The sequence below is a fragment of the Phycodurus eques genome, chromosome 17 (assembly GCF_024500275.1).
Source record: "Phycodurus eques isolate BA_2022a chromosome 17, UOR_Pequ_1.1, whole genome shotgun sequence".
Classification (NCBI taxonomy): domain Eukaryota; kingdom Metazoa; phylum Chordata; class Actinopteri; order Syngnathiformes; family Syngnathidae; genus Phycodurus; species Phycodurus eques.
Window position 1 is genome coordinate 536995 of NC_084541.1, and position 18965 is coordinate 555959.

Here is an 18965-nt window from a genome sequence, read left to right on the forward strand (position 1 = left end):
ATATTGCAATTATTAGTTTTGTCACTGTAAAACATGTCAGATCATCTTTTGATTCAATTGTTCTTGGGGCGCAAATTTGTAACTCCTATCCCAAATTACAGCTCATCACAGTTGAGACATCAGCAGACTAATTTACGCACATTTACAAATATTCTATTTGGAATAAAGAAGTTATAGAATTAGGATGATTCAACAGCTCCAAACATTCAGCAACACATACAGGTTCCCCAGATAAATATTCAATGTCAGATAGTGTATAAATTCATACTGTATGTACCAACATCCGGCCATATCAACCCTGTATGCGCATGACTGTTGGAGTATAAACTACCAGAAAGTAAAAGCAATCTTCAAGAAAAGAGTTCATAGCTGTGGTAAGACTATACAATGTTTATTTTAATATTTAAAAAAAATTGTTAAAAGCACTACATACTCTCCTGTAGTTCACACATAATTTTGTGCTTTTAACAAAATAAAATCACTGCACAGGAAACAGAGTAAATCAACCCTGTTTGAAACAGTTTAACCCATGAAGTTTTCAAACTGAAGTCACAGGCAAACCGAATTTGAGAACGTAACAAATTTATTTCTGCAAGAAATTGTACAGTATTTTAAATGCAATGTTAATCGAAAATATTACAAAGTCTGGCTGTCACACAAAAGGCCGGTAAGGAGGACTGATTTTACAAACAGCATGAACGAAAAATGCTATATTTACAGAATGGTAAAAACTGAACAGGATCTACCATATTATACAAAAAGTGTGAAGATGGCATGTAAAAACAGCAAAAGCACACTCAAACAATTAAAACCAGCAAGGCTTGGTGCTTGAAGACTACACCACAAACGATGACTTCTGCTTGAACTCGCTCTACGAAACAAACAAATCACGTAATTACATCATTTGAATATTTTCTGTATTGGACCTAAATCTGGGAAAGGCAAAGCAAACATTTGTATGCATTTATAGAACATATGAAAAGTTGTGAAAATGCAAGGCAGAGTCATACTTACATCATCCTCCTCCTCACCATCATACACCAAAGGTGGCTGGTACACCACGTTGGTTTTTTGCTTGCTGCAAGACATTTCAGAGACTTAAATCAATTTACATTCATACTCTTTGGGGGAAAATTTACACATCAGTTTAGGTACAGTGGAAATTGATTGTCTGATGTAATCCATTGTCTAATTAAAAAAAAAAAAAGGAAATATTCTTACCTTTCAGTCATTCCTATAATAAGAAGGACACCAAGTCAGCAGTTGGACACTTACATCTTATAAGCTTTACAAATGACTCTTTCAAGACATTTTTGTTTTTCTAAATACATTAAATAGAGTATGCTTGAAGACAAGTGCTGAAAACGTGCAAAGACTGAGAACAATTTCGTACTGAATTGCACTAAAACCAGGCCTGATGACACAAGCAGGCCTTTGCATGAGTCGTCCCTCCCCCACTGTATCAGTACCGAGCGCCCTTATTCCATTCAGTGGCTATTCTGCACAAGTGCCACTTCCTTATTGATAACTTGGGCTGTCATTTTCTATATGACCTCATCACAATAGCAAACGTGTGCACGCACACACACACACACACACACACACACGCACACACACACATAGATAGATATTTATATACAGATATACATACATATATGCAGTATATAACAAGGCCCCAAAGAATGCTCAAGCGTGTACTCACGAGGCAGGTATCCTTTCTTGTGAGCATACCAAATTCCCAGAGCGAGCAGGACAAGCAACAGCAGAGCCACAATTACCCCAGCAACAATGCCTCCGGTGTTTATGTCACCTTAAAGAATAGTATGGTGATGGAAAGTCATTTTGAAGCTCTTTCACTTAATTACCATTAAGCATAAGCATATTCATCCAACTGCACATGAACACATAAAAGCTGTAGACGGTGTATGATGTGGCCTCACCGCATCACCACAATGTACAATTTATATTATGCAAAATTAACGGTTACATTCAGTATAATAAGACTTGTAAAACGTCGGTGGATAGAATGAAATCATAACTTGTTTTTAATGTACATTTAATGCTTCAGGTAAAATTGGAATTTTAACATAAACATGTACAGTTTTACAGATTGTCATTGGAATATTACCTCCAGGTAGCAATTGCTTGGTGAACCTTAACATGTTTTTCACATTAAGTACTCTTACACAGTGCTTATTTTGTTGGACCAGCACCCAATGCTCGTGTCAACCGCAGCATTGGACCAAAATAATTTGTTCATGTCTCTGTAATGGTAAATACACCAGGTTTTCTAACAGCCAATCAACGCAGGAACTGATGGCTATGGCTCAGCGGTTAAAATCAAGCTTGCAAGCCGGGATAAGCTCCAGCGCCCAGCGACCCTGAACTGTATAAGTGGTGTTGAGAATGGATGGACAGATGGATCGCCAAATCTGACTGGAAAGAACATCGGGCTCCTAAAAAGAGGACAACCCTGAGCAGGAGGTAATTTTCCTACACTGCATAATACACCAGGAAGCACTTTGTAAAGTTGTACTGCAGCTTGACCATGTAGCAGAGCCAGTTATAAAAGTCCTTAACTTTATTCGTGCGAGGGCCTATCGGCATCGTCAGTTTCTCAAAGAAACTGACGCTGATCACCAGGACTTGTTTTACCACTCAAATGTCCGCTGGTTAAGTTCGGGGAAAGTGGGCCATCGAGTGTGGGAGCTCGAACAGGACCCCCTTTTTTGGGGTCACTGGAGAAAACTTGACGATTTTCCTGAGCAGAGTGACACAGATTGGCTGTGTGATTTCGCTTTTGCTGACAACTCTAAATTGCCCGTAGGTGTGACTGTGAGTGCGAATGGTTGTCTGTTTGTATGTGCCCTGCGATTGGTTGGCAACCGGTTCAGGGTGTACCCCGCCTCCTGCCCGATGACAGCTGGGATAGACTCCGGCACGCCCGCGACCCTCGTGAGGAGAAGCGGCTCAGAAAATGGATGGGATGGATGTGGACATACTGGCATACAGTATGAATGAGCTGAACATGAAGCTACAAAGGGAAGACCAGTTTGCGCATGAAATGTATACAAACATCAGAGCCTTCAAAACCAAGCTAGCTTTATTGTCAAAGCAAATGTCAAGTCCTTTGTTCATTTCCCCACACTGAAAGAGGATCCTTGACATGTGAAACAAATACAGGAAATGACTAGAAGACCGGAGAATGGAGAATGATGCCATTGATTCTCTGATTTTGGAAAAATTGACAAGTCACTTCAGCTGGTGTCATGTCCCCTCACACAAGACCCTGAAACAGCGCCACGGGAGCTGCAGATGGAACTGATTGATCGCCAATGTGAAACTGTCTTAAAAGAGAATTTCAAGTTTTATGCTTCATGAAGCGCAGACAAATTTCCAAAAATCTGGTAGATGGCACAGAGGATGCTGGTGGTGTTTGGTTCTACATGTGTGATGAACACCAACAAAACATCCTACAGATCCCAGCTGAGTGGTGAACACCTCAGATGTATTCTGAGATTTGCCACAGCAAAACTAGCACCAGACTTTGATGCACTGGCATAAAAAGGTGATCAACAAAACAACACTGTTCCCATTAAAAGTAAATCTAAGTATTAACACAATAGTGCCTGTTTTTGTTTACCCACCCCTGATCTAGAGTCATGTGACAAGTTGTACATAAAGTTCCTATTTCGGTGAAAGTCACTGTATCCAACTATCAGGGTTCTCAAACTAGATTCATTGGAGGGCTCATCGCAGTTAGGGTTGCCCTCATGTGGCTGTACAACTGATGCATTGTATTCCATAATTACCCCTGTATTTGACTGTTTTTTAACAAACAAATGGATAACTTATTTTGGAACGAGATGTAAAGTAAAATAGTGGCAAGCAGATACTCAAGTACACGAGGATTGTGGAATTTATTTTAAAAGATGCTTTCGTAAAAAAAAAAAAAAAAAAAGAATAAAATAAAAGCTTGTTACATCAAATAATGAGGTAAAAATTGGGGGGAGAAAATACAACCGCAGTATGAAAAATGATTAAAAGTCAATGAGACCAATTTAAGTGTCCTAAAGCATCTGAGTATTAAGAAAAGCGGTATACAAAGCTGATGTACTATTATCATTATTACTTGACCCTTTTCAGGCTTTTGTGCCACAAAACGATGTGTCCGGATGGATTTTTTCAAGTTGGATAGCCGTGATTTACTGTAGATTGGGAAGTTCATTGCCTGTAAGGTGTAGGCTTGTAGCACTTTGCTAGATAAAACAGTTTCGAAGATTGTCTTACTGCAATTCTAGCTTGGGAAATGAATAAGGTGCACTCACGGACTTCCATTTTCACAGCTCTACAGCGCTGAGGAGGACCAGCAATGTTGAAAGCCTCACAGGAGTACTGTGCCGTATCCATCTTTTTGACAGAGGGAAACTCCTGAGAAGACATAGGTATGGTAGGGTTGAAAAGAGTTATTCCTTTTGTTTTAAAAGTAAATACATAAAAGAGGCAGTAAAGATGTTGAAGAGAGCAGAGAATTGTAGCTGACCAGGTTGCCATTCGCAGAGTTCAGCATATAGGTACTGTTCTGGAAGCCGGAAATCTTGCTGGGCTCAGGTGGCAGGAGGACGTCGTTTCGGTACCACTTGTACTGCGGAGGGGGTGAGCCGTCGCCATCGTGGCAGGACAGGATAGTACTCTTGCCAGTTGTCACTGAGGTGGGGATCCGACACAAGGGTGGTGACGGAGGTACTGCGGGGAATAACGGTTTTCTTTAGCTTCACTCACCCATTGTAACATGGTGTTGACAATTGAAGGTATGCAGGTGGATAATCCGCTATATGCAAACTACTTCCGCGTTTGGCAAATCCGTCTCGCTTGTGTTTCAACGCACCCGTAGAAACTTTCAATGTTTTTTTTTTTTTTAAATAAACACAAGATGTCACCACATCCACCAAAGATGACCATCGACTGTGTTTGGGCTTCGTTCGTGTTGACATGCATGATATTATATTTGTATAAATAAATGACTTACTGTAATTACTCGTGCATAATAAACATTTTCCCCCCAAAAAATCTTCAAAAATCAATAGTGCGCATTATACATGGGTATAATAAAAGTTGGGAAAATTCCATCACCACGAAATTAGGTATATGAGTAGATGTTTTAGAAAAGCTATCCATTTTAAATCTTGTGATTTATAAATTTACATCAGATTTAGGTTCAAATTTAAAATGTTGTAGTTCATCTACTCCTTTATTGTGTGTAAGTATTGAAGCTGTGATTAGGGTTGGGCATCGTTTGAATTTGAGCGATTCCGGTTCCGATTCCATTTCATCACGTCAAATGTTTTATAGGTGCAAGTTTTAACTTGACTTCCCTTTTATTGTGAAGGGTGTGCCTCGGAAGTCAGCATTTTGGCTCGAAAAGTAACTTCACACGGCAGCTGTGATTTTTTTTATTTTTTATTTTTAAATGGATGGAACCAAATGCTATAAAACACTGATTCCTTTGCGTACCCACCGATGAGGCACAAGGTTAGTGTTTGAGATACTGTGAGACAACATCTGTGAATTTTCTCCCAATTCATTGTGATGCAAAGTTGCTACGGTGAAGTTTTAGCTCGTCAAGCTTTTTTTGTGCGTTATCAGCGCTTGAAGACTAAAATAAACGCTAAAAACCATCAGTGCAAAAGTGCAAGTAACCGTTTACCGTGTTGGCTGTCTCAATGTTGGCATAGACTTATTGTATTGTTTCATGCACACAGAGATTAGGAGACTGATTTAAAACAGCATTTTAACAACTATACAACAGCGCTTGGCACACCGAGAAATCCTCTGACAGCAAGCCGCCGGGATGATGTCGTTGTAAAAACATGGCAGCTCGCTATCAGAGGATTTTATAGCGTGCCTAGCGCTGTTGTATAGTTGTTAAAATACTGTTTTAAGTCAGTCCCCTAATACCATACCACACTAACGGAGAGAGAAGGTCATGGGTGCACATTATACATAAGAAGAAGGGTTTTTTCCGTCTCTTCGAGTCAACTTTGGGCGTGCGCATTATACTCGAGAGCGTATTATACACGAAATTACGGCACATGTATTTAACTTTGTCCGAAGACTCTGGACAAAGAAAAAAAACAGTTTTAGCAAGTTTACCTTTGTACAGTTGTACAGGTTATAGGTCACATTAATGGTGGCATGTGAACAGGGGTATGTAGACTTTATATCCACTGTAGCATGGTGGAGGTGTCATTTAATTAGTGAGGAGAGAACAAACTGGAGTACAGTATGTTTCTCTCAAGCACATGTTTCATGCTTTCTGGTTGTCTTTTGTTGTTGGAAGTTTTCAAAAGAGGTTTCAGTTAGTACAATAAATGTTAATGATGATCAGATGTTGAAATGTGCGCCGCAGATGGGGAAACACGCAGACAATATGGCAAAGGTAGGTACATCTCGGCAATTTCCTTGGGCTTTAATTCAGCAAACTAAGACTTCTTCTCGAGTCCTCGCGGCCCACTTATACGTTCGAGTTGGTACTGTGTGACCCTAAAAAGAAACTACCGAGAGGACACACGGCCAGGTATGTCCCAAAACTGAGACGACAATCGCCAGTTGAACCAAGCTAGTCATCACGACTTAAAAGTTCAAAAAGTAATTCAGCACGCAGCACAAAAATAAATAAATAAATAAATACAAATAAACCTAGTGCATGTGTGCAGTGGCGGTCCTAGCTTGAATAGCACGGTGTGCGAGACCCCCCATGGCTCTTTAAATAATGTTTGTGCAGTTTGTCATGAGAAAATCTAAATTAATTGTTGCATTGTTGTGGCCTATTTAAATAATTACCATTTAAAGTTTGTCTGATAAACCCCAAATAAAGTTCAGAACATATGTTCTACTAGGTTTTTCCTGACAGTTTTTTGTTTTTTTGCTTTCTTAGCAGAAGATTTTGTCTTAAAATTGACTGCTATTTTAAACTGTTAATAATTCCATCCAGCATGTCTAAGGCCCCAGTGCCAGCTGGAAAAAAAACAGCCCCAAAACATGATGCTGCCAACAGCATGCTTCGCTGTAGGTATGGGACTATTTATTGCTGATGAGCAGTGTTGTGTTTGCGTCAAACATATCTTTTGGAACTATGGCCAAAGCGTTTGGTCAATTTGTGTCACATTTCCTCCAATTTTGTATGTGATGAGGTGCTCATCCGGCTTCTCACAGAAGTATTCACTCGAGCCATGTTGACACTCTCGGCACACAAGAATTTTCTCCCCTTCCTTATTCCTTTTGCCATAACCTTTTCCTCCAGATACGTGGGGAAATGTGTTATGGTTATTTAAAACTTCAAAATACTACTACCGTTAAATCAATTTTACTGCTAATATTTGAGAGAGCCAAGACTCACTGTATCACCACCAAATCCAAATCCCCATTACAATTAACTTTTGTTTATTTGTTTGTTTGTTTGTTTGTTTGGGGGGGGGGGGGGGGGGTGGAATAAAAACTCAATCGTTCAGATATAATGTGCATGTAAAGGGTTAAAATCCTAACATTATTTAATATGTTTGTGGTTTTGAGCATGTCAATCTAACAGCCATATCTTCTAAAGCTCTCTAAAATGTCTTGCCACAAGTTGTAACACAGCTACAATGATCACCAAATCACACAAAGCAGAAAGAGAGACGAATTCCCGTGGAGATATTTACCAAGAACTGTGAGTTTCACCCTGGCCTCCCCAAACTGGCTATTGACACCAGACACCTCACAGTCGTACACTCCATTATCGTTACGGGTCACCTTGCTGAATCTCAGATTGCTGCCATACATCGTGACACGGTTGGAATATGGTGCTGTGGGAAAGGTTGCACATTAACAGCCACGCACAATGCACATCTCTGCCAGCTTGTAGCGTGCTTTTTTTCTTTTTTGTTACTTATTAACTGTGTCTGGTGCTGTCAGAGGTTCGATTTGGGAAAACTGACTGTTATAATAAAGCGGGATTTCTACAGTATGTACAAGGGTATCAACTAGATGTGGCCCAGCAACCTTGCAGATATTTAGTAGCAAACAACTTACCTGTGGGTTTCCCATCATAATAGACATATTTCTGTGACCCTGTAAGGTCCTTGAACTTCCACTCCACCCTCGCACTTGAACCAAAGTCCGCAGAATAAGAGCATGTAAGATCAACCCCTGTAAGAGTAGTGAGCACACAAAAAATTAACGAAAAAAAAAAAAGTATACACATGCTGTGAACAAGCACGAATACAGTGGACCCGCGCATAGCACTGGTTCGGCACCTGCAGATTCACATATACGCTCATTTCAATTACAAATAAATAACTCAATAAAAATAAATACTTTTTCTTTTTTTTTAAAATTTTTTATTTGTCTTTGTGTTTTCTTTTTGGGGGGTGGAACCAACCCTGATTTTCACTATTCTTCATCCTCCGCAGATAGCAGGGATCCACTGTAGTTTGTAATCATATTACGATGAAGAACACCAAGAGGCAAAATTCTTGCAACTGAATAAATATAACAAACTACGGACATAAATGAAATGATGGAAGGCAGGAATGATGTCATGTCACAACACATACCTTTCAAGCTTCCCCACTGAACACAAATAAAAGGCATCAAATGTGCAGCCGCTTTTTGACTGGCAGAGCTGATAGGGCTCAACCAAAATTGCCCCAATGAAAAAAGTGGCATACGTCAGCCACACGCAATACGCTGTTGGAATGACAACGGAGGGGGTGATTTTGCCATGCCATGCCCCGAGAGCACAGGTGTCCTGCAGCCCGGGTGGCAGATCTGGGCCGTCACATCTTTTAAGTGGCTCGCTAAAGCAAATCATCTTTTTATGTTTCTTCCTAAAACCTGGACCAAAATTGCAAATTGTCTTCACTGCTTATAATGTTGAGCTATTGCAAGGATTTCTATTTGTAACCAAACCCCTTTTTACAACGAATTGAACAAATGATTACACTCGACTTCTGATTTGAAAACCAGTCAGCCAACAATTTTTTACGCATGTGAAAATAGGATGATGCAATGATACATGTACAGGAATATGGTGGAATAACAGCGCACTGAGGGAAACCCTGAGTACAATATGATCCATGACAAAAATGTTTGATACAGCTGAGAGAGAGCCAACAGGGAACAGGAAGTCAAACAAACACGAAGGAAATTACTACAAAAACAGCATGAATCGAATTATTATTTTCTGATTACGCAACTAAGCCACAAAAAATACCCTACATTAGAAAGACAGACAGACCGTCTGAAGCACTGTCCCTTGCCATAAATGGCACACAATCATGATGCCACGCACCAAACAAATCTTTCATCTGTGTTCAGTCTTTAGCTATTGTGTTTGGGTGCGTTTTAAACTCACCTTCATTTTCTTTAACTTGCACGTTTGCATCGGAAGTGGTAACTGAAAAGCCACTTACACCTGTTGAGAAAAAAAAAAAAAAATATATATATATATATATATATATGTGTTAATGATATTACCGATTTTATAACAGAAAAAACATGTACAAAACAACAGAAATATAACCCCCCCCCCCGGCCACAACATTAGGTAAACCCGCATTGTGGCACAGGTACGACTAGTCGTACGTTGGCTTCCATTTTTGGTAGGGAAAAGAATCACTGCCCGAGTACAGTTCTGTTGTAATTAACATCTGTGTTATATACATTTTCATTTCATCTTTAAGAATGATTTGTTTTTTTTGTTGAATTTGAAATGCAATATATTTGAATTTAATTATTATTTAAGTAGAGGGTTTTTTTTTTTTTTTTGCTATTTTCCTATGTTTAAGCAAAGTGTTAAGGTTGAAACTGTCCATCATTTACAGTGGCATACAATAATAAAGATATTTTTTAGGAAAACTTGTGTTTCATTTTTTATTAACACTTGAGCCTTCTGCACTACTGTATTTTAATGTTGATCATGATGGTGGTACTGGGAGAGCTAAGTACTTTGTTTAGGTGGTACTTGATGTAAAACGTTTGAGAACCACTGGTCTAATGAGTTTAAAAGAAGCCATTGCCTTTAAAAGTCTGACTAAGTAAGGATGCCCAGATCTCGTTGTCCATGGCCACCTCACCTGGTTCCACCGGGAGAGCAAGGCCGAGATATACTTCCTCCAGCTGGGTCTGACATTTCAGCACTTCCATGGTGGGAAGTACCAAAGTACAAATACTTCAGTAGTGTACTTGCGGAGATTGTTCAGCGATCTGTACTGTACTTGAGAATTGATTTTTCTAGCAGCGTTTTACTTTTACTCTGTACATTTGAAAACAAATTTCCTACTCCTTTTGTCAAAATAGGCTTGTTACTTTTTGAAACCTCCGCGGATGACAACACAATGTATAAAAAAAAAAAAAAAAAAAAAGATGTAACTGCAGTTGAGATCTTGATTGACTGATTAACATCTTGGGCAGAAAAAGACAGAAAAAACCAAAAGAGCAATGACATATGGAGAAACACGAACCAATGAGCATTGAAGTTAACGACGGGAAGAGATTCAGAGAAGCAAGATATCCCCCTTTAACGGCCTTATTTGAGAGAATTGTTTGATGTCAGCTCCAGAAATATTTGTGGTGAACACCTAAAGAGTCGTCCTGTCTTGTTCCAGCCTAATAACCACAAGGGGGGGCCGTTATCATTTGCTAATTTAGCATTGGAGTTACTCAGTTTCACAATGTTAGCAAAGCGATGTGAAGGAACATGTTCTTTTGATAGTGTGTCAGTGTTTTTATTTCTTAGGAGAATTGCACAAGTTAATAAAAGAGAATCATTTTTTGCGCAGAAGCATTTTTTTTGTTGCTGTACCAAGTTATTAAAATGGGTATTGTAACTAAGTGACAGTAAAAATCTATTTGTACATTTCAGAGTATCTTTTTACTTTTACTCCAGGAGTTGAATGTGTACTTCTACGTTTACTATAGTCTTTTTACACACGTGTCAGTCAGGACTGTGTGAGACTACATTTGCCACCACTGTGACTGATGGAGTTCATTCTCATAACCTAATATTCCCTTGTCTGAATTTTGCCATAGCAGTCGACAGGAAAAAGTCATGCAAGGAGCCAAGATGGCACTAGAAGTAAATTATAGGGCTCAATAAATTTGAGGATGGGAATTAAAGGCCTGGAGAGGCCATTCAAATAATACGGTATAAGGTTGAAGACAAGAAGTTGCAACAGGCAGAGATCAACTGAGATGAAGGGAATGCATCACTTTTTGACATTTTTCCATTACAGGTTATCACATTGCTTCCCCAACCTTTATTGAGCCAAAGTACCCAATTTTACATTGGAAAAATCGCACTGCACACCAACATTCTGAAATGACACAAAACGTATATACAGTGGAAGTTCAATAGAACAGACTAATAGCGGCAGCGGGTCGCCCGTTACATTGCAGCACTTTTTTTTGGAGGCCGTACGCACCCATATTACGGTACAGTACAAAATGAGTTGTGTGGCCTAAAACAACTGGTACAGGACAAAGTTAATTGTAAATAAATATAAAATAGCTTGAAAACGTTCGAACGTTTCACATTTTAGCCAAACCTACGACACCGGTGTGCTTGGTCGTGGTGACATTGTTGACACACAGTACTCATCATAGGAGAGTCGCTGCATGAGCCGCGGGGAATTCGTGTGCTGCCTAGATTCAAATCTGTTGCCAAATATGAACGGCTTGACAAAAAAAAAAAAAACTTACTGTACCACAAAAAAAACAGCATATTCCAGACTCCAAAGACTTGTGTTTTTTTTTTTTTTTTACTCCTCAGAGTCCACTCCGCAGCCATGCAACTCTCTCCCTGCTCTACGCACAATAGACGATAGATATTCCATCGTCATACTATTATTGTACATCTGTGACCCGGAGATACGTCGATCCCCTTCTCTGGCAACGTTATGCCAGAGCGCCAGTAAACAACAGTGGCCAATTCTGCAGTTGACAGACTTTGTCAACAGCATTTTAGGGGACGAACGGAAACCATTTTCGCACACGGCGTTCTGTCCCGACAGTCCGTCTTATCGAGGTTATACTGTCCGCCGAAAGAATGATAATCATCTCGATTTACTGAGGGCGAGCTTTGGACCCGTTTAATTGAACACAAAGCTGACGTACTCGCATGAAGCCATTACTTATTCTATTTGATGAATGGCAACTGGTGGATACGCTGTTTAATTTGAAGAGCACACTTATTCTGCCTGTCACTGGCATGGATTGATGGACAACTATGTATTTTATATTTGTAATGAATAAATACGACCTTTGGGTCAATTTAGGTGAAATTGGATCGTTTCCCACGGCGCCCCGGTCGGGAATCATTGAATTAGATCGACGCCTGGAATGAGTTGCACGAGTCTCTCCGCGGGTCAGACGCGACCGAAAGGACAGAAAACCTCGGATCGTCGTCGTCGCCGTCGTCGTCATCACGCCGAACGACCGCAAGGTCAAAACGCAAGAGTCGCTCACCGGAGTGACGACACAAGTTTGAACAGCGCTTGTCAGACTCTGGCCCTACAGGGCGTGGACACCGGGAAAAACACCGGGTTGCTGAACCACCGTCGAAACTGCAACAACCTACGTGAAAGCACGTCTTTCGAGGACAATCCAAAACATAGGGAGGAGTGGGGGGGGGGGGGGGGGGGGGGTACTAATACTAGCCGTAGAAAATAATAAGACCAGTGGAAAGATGTTGCCTTTACCACTGAAACCATTAGAGGTGTTTGCATCCGTTGTGGTGTGGGAATCTGTCAAATTAAAAACAGACGCACAAATTAACGGCGTATAATCAAGGACGCCGTTTAGAAACATCTCATTGAACGCGTTTGAGTTTTGAGTGTGGCACTGCGCTGCGTCACACGGGCAGCTGTTTCTAAGGAGTTACTTCGCTTCCAGAAGGGACAATGACTCGCCACATCACCACGTTGGCACAATACACTCTCGTCACTGACCGAGCAGATGAATTCAGGCCAAATGCTTCTCAACGCAGCTCTTGTATCCCAGCTCACTTCCCGATGCTGCGACGAACGCCAACACCTCACATTGGTGGAATTTGAACCGTTTGGTCCGACAAAAGACTGTTCGACGTGTAGACTGTTACAAGCGGACACATCTCCTGAGAGTATACAACGATTTCAACTTCTTCCACGTCCGTCTTGAATGTCCTAATGTGCGGCCTTTGATTCGTTACGCTATTGCTGGATCCGTGTCACGTCGAACGTTCGAGCATGAAAAGAGTTCGTCGCGGAAACCAGAGAGTTGGTTTTGTAACCCACCTGTCGCCGCGGGCGCGAACACGAAGAGCACCCAAACCAAGCGACCGGAAAACATCTTCATTGTTTTGTCTAAAAGGCCACACAGAAGCAAGGTTCCCAAAAGGTGATCCACTCGAACGGTACTTCCTCGTCAGGTGCGGACGTCAGCGAAGCTCCTCCTGTTTCGTCTCTCTCGTCGTGGGTTCAGGTAACACAAACTGGTGCACACTTCACTGCCGGGCGGGGCGGGGCGGGGCGGTGATAAAGCGGCGACCGGGGGTCGAACAACTACTTCTACTTTCCACCGGTGGAAGAGCTGGAATTAAGCAAACGTGGGTTGCTGCAAGTTTCGGTCAACCTGAAGCGGGGCGGGGCGGGGCGGGGCGGGGCGGGGCGGGGCGGGGGGGGGAGGGGCTTTAGATAGGCTACATTCTTTCTTGTTTTGTATACCAGTTCCGCTTCCTCCAATTATGGGCAAAAGTCTTCAAGATGAGTCGTCAGCCAGGTGTCACGTTGTTGTATGAAATGCACCATGTGAAACTACCGGTGTGGAGATCTAAAAGCACTTGGAGCTAGTACTACTGTGCATTTGGTACACGCGCCTTCTTGTACAGCAGTGCAGGGGTGTCCCGCTGGGCCGCATCCTCGTTAGGGGTTCCCTTGTAGGGCCGTCATGACCGTGAACTCAAATGAATGCATGTAATAATTGATGGGTAACTACTTTTGAAATCACAAGCCTGTAAAAAATGCTTCAACTATTTTTCATTTGATTTTCGACGCGGGGATGGGGAACCCCCAAAAATGCTCGCGATAACTCGACGTTATTCAAATTAAAGTCCATTTGCAATTTCGCTGTTTTAGCAAGAAACTCGAAGTTGGCGCACGTGATTCGCTTTCGTGGCGTGCCAGATCTGGCCCCCGGGCCTTCGGTTTGACACCGGTGCCATCGTGCCTTGAGATGTATGGACTTGGTATCTTGGCCCGAGTGAGATCAATTTTGCCGATGGGCGAAAGACGCAATCTCCGTCTTTGTCCCTTGTTCTGTCTTCTCGCCCTGATTGGTGCCGCTAAACACTGACATGGCACTGTATTCCGCCCACCTGTATTGTCGCAGCCAAACACCGCTCAGCAGTTCGCTCTTTTTTGATGTTCACGATGAAATGTATCTGTTCGATTCCATTCAACTCGATTGGCCCTTGAGGGGAAATTGGTTTTGCAGGCGGGTAAAAACCTAAAGACAGAAGGAGGTACGATCGCATACAATCAACCAGAACACCGGAGAGGGACGGATATATGATCAAACCGTAAGGGAGAACCGGGGGCAGGAAACATCAATATATTTGTATCCGCGAATGTCTAAAAGTGTCATTTCAATGACTCCGTCATCGCCGAAACAAACCGACGCATCGAACTCCACCGCGGCGGTCGCGGGTTTTTGTCGAGGTGCGCGGCGTCAAGGGAAAACTCGCCGAACAATAACACAATCGTAAAAGCGCACAAAAGATCCATGCGTATCATCTGAAGCAGTTCAGAATCAATTGTTGTCAAATAGTATGACAAAAAGATGAAACAATTATATTCGCTATCTCACACTTACCAGAGGTGCTGATTATGAAATGTATTAAAAGGTCAATATTACGAGGCAGTGCCTTCCATGTCCTTGTCCCCTTGGACGTGCGTGACTTTGACATGTTCCGCACACTGCGCCGCTAACTACAGTGCGTTCTATGTCGGCAAACGCTTTTTGTCATCGTATTTGGAAAAAAAGCTCGCTCACTGATCATCAGGGAACGATCCGATTTCACTTAATTGGTCAGGAAAGGATTTATTTACTCCAACTAACGTATCTTTGTTCATCTGTTGACGCCACAGACGTATACTTTAGTGACAGGTCGAACAATGAATGCTCTTTCACCAGATGACAGAAGGTAGAACCGTGCAAGGGATTTCCTTTTGGGTCATCGACATCAGCATGTCATTTTGAGGAACCTTTTTATTTAAGGCCTTGTTTTTATTCTTGAATGTACTTGTAAGTTGCTGTATTTACTTTTTTGGACGGTATGCTGTGAGATTGTTCCCATGTACAATATGTGCTTCTGACGAGTATATGTCGGGAAAACCTGTTCTCGTGCATGCTTTTATTCGTATTCCCTCTCTTATTTCAATCCCAAAAAAAGGTGACTTTATATGAGGTGATGTCATTTTCGACACGCAAGTGCTGTCCGTTGCGCAACGGGCTCCCACGGCCGGGCAACACAATAACAAACGTGTACATACGTTTGTAAAATGTGCATTCATTTCATCAGAAATATGTGAAGTACTAGCTGCTGATCTTGATCGTGACGAAATATTGAACATCTTCATCTTTTAACAATATCACCAAGAGAATGTTGCCACGAATTGGTGACGTGGTCTAGCCGAGGACACTTACTCCTATTTTAGTTTACAGTGGAACTATTGTACTGGGAAAATGTGATTGATCTTAGTAGTATTGAGTAGCGGGTGAAATAAACGTGACGTATCCTTTTAATACGGGACACAATACCCACAAAAGAAACATTGTAATATGCTTTAGATGCTGATGAGATGTAGGAACAGTCCATGAACCCGATACAGCTCACATTTTTAAACATCCCGTATAAGCAACTCACTTGTTAACTGTCAGACAAGCGTCTGTGGCTTGCGTTATGGATTAAACATTGCTTTTGTCTCTGATCCCATCTGCAATTGCCTTCTTCTGTGCTTTTCACCTTCAGCACAGTAAATCCAAACACGGCAGGTTTCGTGCCATCACACTTGAAGGCTGCTGCCCTGACGCCCGAGGTGCATTTAAGCATCCGTTGCATTACCACGGATGACATTCAGCCTTCTAAATAGATTCATCTCCATACCTGGTATCGCTCTGTATTATTGAAATCATTTTCGGGCGGATGTCTCGCATCACTTGGTTAGTGCAAGCGGATTCTTGAGCTCACTCTTGAGCTCTAAGAATCACTCCTTACATGGAACAGAGTCACTACAAACATCCCCTCAAAGGGCGATACGACACAATATATCACATTTCACGTCTATATGCCTGAGATCGAGCTCGAACTCAGCCGGGGAAAGAGTAAATACAGTTGTACGTTTGCGCAATAAGCCTAGATACGCAGTATATGGCGTGTGCATTCAGCTCAGCAGTAGTCCACTGGCAGCCAGCAGAGGATTGGGTACCGCAGCTCGGGCGCCATGCTCACAGCCAGTCAAGTGCGAGCAGCGTCGGCAATGTCGTCGAGGTCGACAGCAGGCCGCCGCAGCTTTGCAACAGGACGCTCGTAGCGGAACAAGGGAGGAGGAGCTCTGCAATAATAGCGGAGCAGGTTTTTTTCGACGGGCCTCAATCGGAATAGCTCAAACGGTACGTGAACAGCCCAGCTAACTTACTTTTCTCCACTACCGATGTTTTAGACGCAGTAGCCGAGTCGGCAAGTTTGATGTCGCAGGTGAAGTTGGACTTGCCGTTCGGCAGGTTTTTAAACAGCAGCCGGCAGATGTTGCCCGGGAAGATGCCAGCTTTGGCTCTGTGCTTATAGGGGGCGCGCTGCTCCTCGTCTGGGTCGGTGGTGTCCAGGAGTCTTTCCCCTTGAGTGTACTTGCAAAATACTTCGGGCGACTCAGCGGGAAGCGAATATTTGCAATCGAGCCTGACGTGGTTCTCATCTATCGAGCAGTAGGATAATTGAATCACCTTCTGAAACATACTCTTTGCGTCAATTTAGAAAAAGCTTTTTCGTTCGAAAATATTTCACGTTTAAAATCTGAACGTCCTTACCCAATAAAAGAATGGCGGTAAGAAGGAACATTCTCGCGCCTGTCCCGGGAAAAAAAGACCGAAATGAACGTGCACACGACACGCGCATCTCAAATCTGTCTGTCCTTGTCATGTTTTCACATACATATTGAGTTTCCACCCCGATGATGCTGCCTGCATTCTGGGCTACGTTTCCAAAACCTGAATAACGCTATTCTGTCACTCGCGTCCTGACCCAAATTGGCCAACTATGTCCCAATTCGGACCGAGCGCAGTTCGTGCTGTGCAGCGAAGAGCTCGAGGGCTCACTGGACGACCGCCAACGTTGATTGCATTCCTCGACGTAACCACACCGACAGATGCCGATGATTTGCCAACTTGAAATTCATCAGTGAGGTTTACAAAATACAGAATCGGTACATACTGTAAATACGTTCGACTGCGCCTGCATGCTTTAAAATATTGACTTGAAATTCTGTAAGCATTATAAAGTCGTTGAAAGAATTATTTGCACTAAGAAATCCAATCCATATGAATGACGACTGTCATAAAAGTCAATATTCGCCCTACGTAAGCTTCTGCGGGCAATAGCGTATGAATCATCCTCACCTTGTCTGATGCAGTTTTATCGCTCTCCTCAGTGCTCTGCAGCGATGCCGGCGGTTGTTACAGTCGAGGTCGGCTCCGAGAAGAAACGCAGGCAAGAGGACGGGAGGGGCAGAAACGGCTGCTCCCCTCCAGTTAAGGGACATTTATCATAAGAGATCTTGAGATCTCTTCCCCCCCCCCACACACCATCTTTTAACAGAGGACGGAAGTTTATCGTCTGACACACTTCAGTGGTTAGATGCTGTAGGTCCTCATTCCATGTTGGGAAACGTCCCTTGTGACCATTTAATCATAATTGAATGTACACTTCATCATTATATATATATGCAAGGCTTTTTCCACGATTCAACTATTTACTTGTTTCATATCGGCAAACGTGTATATGTAGCCGTATTTCCCCTAGTTCCTTTGACAATGTTTTTGAGCGAGTGATGTGTGACACCAGGATAAGAAAGGTGCGGTTCGAAATGATTCAGCACATCGAAAGTGACTGCCATTGCAGGCTTTAATGAGGGCGGTGTGTCCTATTTTTAGGGGAAATCTGCATTCAAACAAGATCTGCTGTCAGCGTGGTCGTTTTGAAACACGAAGGATGTTAAACTCAGCGTTTCCTCCGTAGTACATGCTGTGCACGCTGCTCATCCATCTTTTCAAGGACATTTGCCGAACAGCCCCCCTTGCCAAAGTCGTCTCGAAGGTGTCGCAGCCTCTCGAAGACACAAACCCTGGCGGCTAACTAAAGCAGCTCTGCAATGTACTGTACAATGCAATTTTGCTTCTCTGAATTGATGTCATTTTTCATTGAGTTAGTAAAGGCGAAATTATCTTGGTAGACGTGTCCACTACGCATGGATTTAGTTCGTCCTTGCTTGAAAGAAGCAAACTACTGATCCAGGTATTTGCTATGCATACACAGTATACAGCTCGTCACCTGCATTGCAAGGCCCGGCAAAATCCCTCCTGTCGGCAGTGAAAGATTACGATAGGATGTCAGTGCATCTGTGAATTGCAACAAAGCAAGGATCAGGTCGCATCGACGTTACCCGGAAACAAAGGGAGTCATTGAGAAACGACTGCTGCGGTATGCCCGAATGAGTTCGGATGGAGGTGTGGCGGAACCCAAGCCGGCATCTTTGGGACGGACCAGAACAGCGATTGTGAGCCAGACCGAAGACTTTGCACATGTTCTTTCGGATGAATAGATGACACTCGGGATTTTGCTGCTCACAAGGATTTTCTGAATTACCAATTTATGGCAGCTTGTAAATCTATAACAA

General features: G+C 42.4%; 1 protein-coding gene across 1 annotated transcript; it reads right to left on the minus strand.

The window, feature by feature from the left end:
• Positions 1 to 565: 565 nt before the first annotated feature.
• f11r.1 (F11 receptor, tandem duplicate 1) lies at positions 566 to 13616 on the minus strand. The gene is made up of 10 exons (XM_061703160.1): positions 13311 to 13616; positions 9395 to 9454; positions 8071 to 8187; positions 7701 to 7844; positions 4544 to 4746; positions 4329 to 4431; positions 1703 to 1810; positions 1222 to 1234; positions 1015 to 1078; positions 566 to 871 (listed from the first exon to the last, which is right to left on the minus strand). The coding sequence occupies exons 1-10, from the start codon at positions 13369 to 13371 to the stop codon at positions 836 to 838; spliced, it is 909 nt and encodes a 302-aa protein (XP_061559144.1). The 5' UTR covers positions 13372 to 13616; the 3' UTR covers positions 566 to 835.
• Between the last annotated feature and the right edge of the window lie 5349 nt (positions 13617 to 18965).